The sequence below is a fragment of the Acanthisitta chloris genome, unplaced genomic scaffold (assembly GCF_000695815.1).
Source record: "Acanthisitta chloris isolate BGI_N310 unplaced genomic scaffold, ASM69581v1 scaffold17178, whole genome shotgun sequence".
Classification (NCBI taxonomy): Eukaryota; Metazoa; Chordata; class Aves; order Passeriformes; family Acanthisittidae; genus Acanthisitta; species Acanthisitta chloris.
The window spans coordinates 1-6,153 of NW_008686639.1; the positions used below are offsets into that span (position 1 = coordinate 1).

At 53.8% G+C, this 6,153-nt stretch overlaps 1 protein-coding gene across 1 annotated transcript; it reads right to left on the minus strand.

The window, feature by feature from the left end:
- Positions 1-256: 256 nt before the first annotated feature.
- On the minus strand, positions 257-5,746 carry E4F1 (E4F transcription factor 1; the record flags this gene model as incomplete). The annotated part of the gene is made up of 10 exons (XM_009080255.1): positions 257-455; positions 1,011-1,228; positions 1,349-1,454; positions 1,756-1,983; positions 2,099-2,265; positions 3,305-3,457; positions 3,729-3,849; positions 4,110-4,309; positions 5,014-5,110; positions 5,601-5,746. Coding segments are annotated over 10 exons (1,635 nt in total), but the record flags the coding sequence as incomplete, so codon positions are not given.
- Between the last annotated feature and the right edge of the window lie 407 nt (positions 5,747-6,153).

Below are 6,153 nucleotides of genomic sequence, written 5' to 3' on the forward strand. Positions count from 1 at the left end.
CCATTCTCCCTTGTCCTGGCACTCCAGTCCCTCTCTGGCTTTCTTGTAGCTCTTTCAGACACTGCAAGGCGGCTCTGAGCTCTGCACACAACCTTCTCCTCTCCAGGCTGATCTCCTGATGTGCTTGAGACGCAGATACGCAAACAGCCCTGGACAGATGTCATCAGATCCACCCTAAGCCTCACTCACACTCAGCCAAGGAGCAGCTTGCCCAGCACCACCCCAGCTCCCTGCAGCCCGGCCCAGCCCAGCTCACCCTTGGTGCGCAGGTGCCTGTTGAGCGTGCCGTGCTCCGCAAAGCCTCGGCCGCACTTGTAGCACTTGAAGGGCTTCTCCCCGGTGTGGTGGCGGATGTGGCGCACCAGGGAGCCTTTCTCCCGGAACCCGCGGCCGCAGTACTGGCACACGAAGGGCTTGTCCTCCAGGTGCGTGCGGAGATGCACCTGCTGCGCGTTCTGCACCGACAGGGAGGCAAGGGGAGGCATGGTGAGGGCATGGGGAACAGGTGGAGGCAGGACCTGAGCTTCTGGGGGAAAACTCAACAGATCGAGGACTGCGTTTGGATTGTTGGGATGGCCAAGAGTTGGACTCAATGATCCTTGTGGGTCCCTTCCAACTCAGCATATTCTGTGATTCTTCCCATGAAGAACACAAGTACTTGATTTTATTGTTGAACAAATTTGTTCACACATGAAGGAACAGGTTCTTTAGAAAGATTTAGTTTTTCTCCAGATTCTCCTTCTTTTCCCAACTAAACCAAGACCTCTTTCCTGGAGCTCCAGATCACAGAATCACAGACTGATTTGGGTTAGGAGGGACCTTAAAGCCCATCTTGTTCCACCAACCAGGTTGCTCCAAGCCCTGTCCAACCTGGCCTGGAACACTCCCAGGGATGGGACAGCCACATGTGCTCTGGGCATCACACAAGAGGCAGGTGAGCTGGCACTTCCTTTCTCAGAAGCAAACTCCTAACCTCTCCTGGCTCTGGGCAGGCCAGGCTGGAGGCACACCTTGGTCTTGTAGCGCTTGCCACACTTGGGGCAGGAGTAGGGCCTCTCGTCTGAGTGAACCCGACGGTGTCCCTTCACATGGGCAATGGTCTTGTAGAGCTTCCCACACTCCCCACAGCGGAACCGCCGCTCGTTCACGTGCACCTCCTGGTGCTTCCTCAGCAAGTAGCCCTTGGGGAACTCCTTGCCACACTCCTCACACTTGAAAGGTTTGAACTCTACAGAGAGAACACATGTGGTCAGTCCACGACAACCTCAGCAGTAAAGACCTAGCACAGCACGCTGAGCTCACTGTAAGCCTCGGCATACATCACACAACAGCACAAGCAGAACTTTACCTGTGTGACTTTTGAGGTGTGTTTCCAGGGCAGCAGCTTCACGGAAGGTCTCACTGCAGTGAGAGCAAACGTGTTGTGTGCACCCGTTGGGTCTCTCTGCAGGTGCCTGTGGGAGAGGAAATGGGATCACTTAAATATGTTTTGTACTAGTATGTACAGTAAGGAAAACCAAAATCTCAATTAAATACTCCAGCTTTGATACGAATGAGATCTCTTGTTGATGAGTGTACACTAACACTTCACTTAAACCACATGTGAGAAACCTAACAACAAGAATTGCCACAAAGCCTCAGACATGGGAGAGACACATGAGGACACATGGGGGGTGAGGCTAACAGTGCTGTCCACAACAAATACAGGGAAGGGAAAGGAAAAAAAATTAATCTAATTACAGAATACAAACATACAGACTCTGCTTGCTCCACTTCAACACACTGCTCCCCACAGGGCTCCTCTTCCACAGCCACCACTTCATTCGCAAGTTCCACTGGAGCAGCTGCCGCAGGTTCATCCGACTTCTGCCCCTCCTCTACATCCACTCTCTCGATTACAATCTCCAAATTCCTCACAGCCTGGCTCAGCAGGTTCTCACTGTTGCCCTCCCCTTCGCAGGGAAGCTCCTCGGGATGCTCTTGCTGAAGCGATGAACAGGAGGTTTGGCACAGCAAAGCCACAGTCTGCCCTTTTCTATAGCATCACTGCTGTGACACTCATTCTCTCTGGGGGGTTTTAAAGGGAAATGAAACTTACCTCTTGCTCCACGGGTTTTGCATTCACCACAGGAAGCTCCTGCATCTGCACATGGACCTCATGGAGAACATTGCCTTTGGCATCTGTCACGAGGTGGATGACAGGAGAGGCCTCAAGGGATTCGCTCGCTATAGATGACACAGTGTCTGTGGTGGAGCTACAGGAGCCTTCAGGGGACACAGCACAGGGAATCACCTGGGGAATTGCCACGCCATTCCGTGTTCGACAGAAATCTGGCTTGGAACAGGTGCTTGCTAAAGCCACCTTTGTACCAGGTTCTCATTCTTGAGTTCACGCCTGGCTACATAGGCTGCAGGGTAAGAGTCTCCATAGAAGTCACTTCTTCATGTATAAAAGATATAAACTGAATACCACAGAAGAGGTTGTCTTCACAAATGAGAATCCCAGACTGGTTTGGGTTGGAAGCAACCTTAAAGGCCATCCAGTCCCACTCCCTGCTATGGGCAGGGACACCTCCCACTAGCCCAGGTTGCTCCAAGCCCCATCCAACCTGGCCTGGAACACTCCCAGGGATGGGGCAGCCACAGCTGCTCTGGGCAACTTGTGCCAGAAGGAATTTATATTCCAAGTGCCAGGAGAGTTTGGCTTTGCCAGACACCAGGTAGGTGTTGGCAGCATCACTGACCTGTTGGCAGATCATCTTTGCTGACGACTATTTCCTTGGCCACGTTGAAGCGGATTTTCTCGGTGCAGGGCGTCAGGGATTTGAGGTGCCGAGTCAGAGCTCCTGATTCCCGGAAGCTTTTCCCACATTTCTTGCATGTGTAAGGTCTTTCATCTGGAAATGACAAGATCAAGACACCAGTATTAATGTGAGCACTGCCAGGACCAGCTCTGTGAGACTGCTAGAAGAATGTTAATGCTTTCCACAGCAACCAGGCTGTGCTTATCCAGAACATCCCACTGCCTCCCAGCGAAGAGGTTGTCTTCACAAATGAGAATCCCAGACTGGTTTGGGTTGGAAGCAACCTTAAAGGCCATCCAGTCCCACTCCCTGCTATGGGCAGGGACACCTCCCACTAGCCCAGGTTGCTCCAAGCCCCATCCAACCTGGCCTGGAACACTCCCAGGGATGGGGCAGCCACAGCTGCTCTGGGCAACTTGTGCCAGAAGGAATTTATATTCCAAGTGCCAGGAGAGTTTGGCTTTGCCAGACACCAGGTAGGTGTTGGCAGCATCACTGACCTGTTGGCAGATCATCTTTGCTGACGACTATTTCCTTGGCCACGTTGAAGCGGATTTTCTCGGTGCAGGGCGTCAGGGATTTGAGGTGCCGAGTCAGAGCTCCTGATTCCCGGAAGCTTTTCCCACATTTCTTGCATGTGTAAGGTCTTTCATCTGGAAATGACAAGATCAAGACACCAGTATTAATGTGAGCACTGCCAGGACCAGCTCTGTGAGACTGCTAGAAGAATGTTAATGCTTTCCACAGCAACCAGGCTGTGCTTATCCAGAACATCCCACTGCCTCCCAGCACCCCAAATAGTGTGGAGCTCAACAGGCTCAGCTCAGCAGAAGCTGGGAAGCAGCAATAAATTCCACTGGAAGGCACACGGATAACCACACACAGCTCCAGCAGTGAGGAACTCTTAGTCTAGAGAGCTCTTACCAGTGTGTCGCCGGTGGTGCCGGATCAGAGAGCCCTTTGTCCTGAAGGAAGTTCCACAGAGTTTGCACTCATAGTCCTTCCTGCTGCTGTGAGTGATCATGTGAGCTTTGAGGATGCTGGCCTGGGGGAAGAATTCCCTTTAAAAGATGTTCCAGATTAAGGACTTTACATTTCAGCTGGAAAGAACAATGATCCTTCTGAGAGAAGTACTTCCCTGTGGGGAGTGTAGGAGGCAGTAGAAGAGCTCATTCTCATTCTTCTTAAGACTAAGAGTTTGAGACTTAATAGCCTCAAGACTCTCCTAGTCTTGAGACAAAGAGCCTTGAGATCTCTTAGCTAACAACCAACTCCCTCACCCAGACACAGCAGAGGAATACTCACAGTTTTGAATGTTTTCTGGCAGAGCTCACACACATATCTGCCCTCCTTGTTGACCAGCAGCTTCACCTTGATCAGCTCTGAGGAGACGTCCTGTTCCTGCCCCTCGGGGCTGCCCTGCTCCTCACTCACCTCCCCATTGCCTCGGCGGGGCTCAAACACATGGTCTCCTGCTACAATGACTTCTTTGATGTGCCCACTGCCTGGGAACAGCAGGGGAGACAGCTGGGTGCCTTGCAGGACAGAGCTTCACCCAACACACAATTTACTGATTCAATTGGTGCAAGGAGAAAGAGAAAAGGTACTTTAAAACTGCAGTGTTCTTGTTATTACAGTATGAAATGGGCACCTCTGGATGTTTAAATCTAATTTGGATTAATTACTTGTATTAATTTATCAATCTTATTTCTGTTAATTATTTGTATTAATTAAGCTGAAGGAGGGACTTTGGACAAGGGCACAGAGTGTCAGGACAAGGGGGAATGACTTCCCACTGCCAGAGGGCAGGGATAGACAGGATACTGGGAGGGAATTCCTGGCTGTGAGGGTGCTGAGGCACTGGCACAGGTTGCCCAGAGCAGCTGTGGCTGCTCCACCCCTGGGAGTGTTCCAGTCCAGGCTGGATGGGGCTTGGAGCAACCTGGGCTAGTGGAAGGTGTCCCTGCCCATAGCAGGGGGTGGGAGTGGATGGACTTTAAGGTCCTTCCAACCCAAACCATTCCATGGTTTTATTCCATGATCCCAACATGGGCAGAACTGCAGAGGTGGCCTAGTGATGTCTCTCCCACCTCTGAACTAACACCCAGTGACAGAAAGCTGCCACACATCCACCCATAACCCAAACCCACACAGGAGGGAGCAGCTTCCAAATCCCTCAGAGGTGCCAAGGCAGCATCCCAGAGCTCACCTACGATGGCTGAGGCACTGCTGATCTCCTCTGCTATGGAAGATGCTTCCACCACAATGTGAGCCACAGTGATGGACTCCTCAACGGCAGGGACGACCTGGTGGGACAGAGAAGGTGTGAGTAGGGAGTTCTGCTGTGCTCTCCCTGAGCCCAGCTGAGTGTCCCTGACACACTGAGCCCTCCCTGAGCCCAGCTGAGTGTTCCTGACACACTGAGCTCTCCCTGAGCCCAGCTGAATGTCCCTTACACACTGTGCCCTCCCTGAGCCCAGCTGAGTGTCCCTGACACACTGTGCCCTCACTGAGCCAGCTGAGTGTCACCCTTGCTCACCTTGTGCCGGTCCCTGACATGCCCTCACTGAGCCAGCTGAGTGTCACCCTTGCTCACCTTGTGCCGGTCGGGGCCGAGCAGCCCTGCGGCAGGGCCGGGCTCAGGGCCGCGTTGGCAGCCCTTGCGCAGCTTGTGCTGCACGAACTCCTCCAGCGATGAGAACTCTGCCTGGCACCGCCCGCACCTGTGCACGTCATCCTCATCTGCGGGGACAGCCGCATCAGCGACTGAGCCAGCTGAGTGTCACCCTTGCTCACCTTGTGCCGGTCGGGGCCGAGCAGCCCTGCGGCAGGGCCGGGCTCAGGGCCGCGTTGGCAGCCCTTGCGCAGCTTGTGCTGCACGAACTCCTCCAGCGATGAGAACTCTGCCTGGCACCGCCCGCACCTGTGCACGTCATCCTCATCTGCGGGGACAGCCGCATCAGCGGGGGGAGGCACCCCCAAAATCGTCAGTGGGGCTGGGACACCCCCAGACTCGTGAGGGGAGCAGTGCAGCCCCCAGAACTACATCAGGGGGACAGGGACACCCCCAGAATCCATCAGTGGGGCACAAACAACCCCAGAACAGCATCAGCGGGGCTGAGACACCCCAAAATCAGTGAGCTGAGACACTCCTAAATACATCAGCAGAGTAGGGACACCCCCAGAACTCCATCAAATGGGGCAGGGACAGCCCTAAAGCTCCAGCACCGGAGCAGGGACACCCCCAAAACGTGGCCGGGACACTCTCAGAGCCCCATCGGGGGCGCAGGGACACCCTCCAAACATCCATCACCAGAGCACGGACACTGCAGAACCGCCTCAGCGGTGC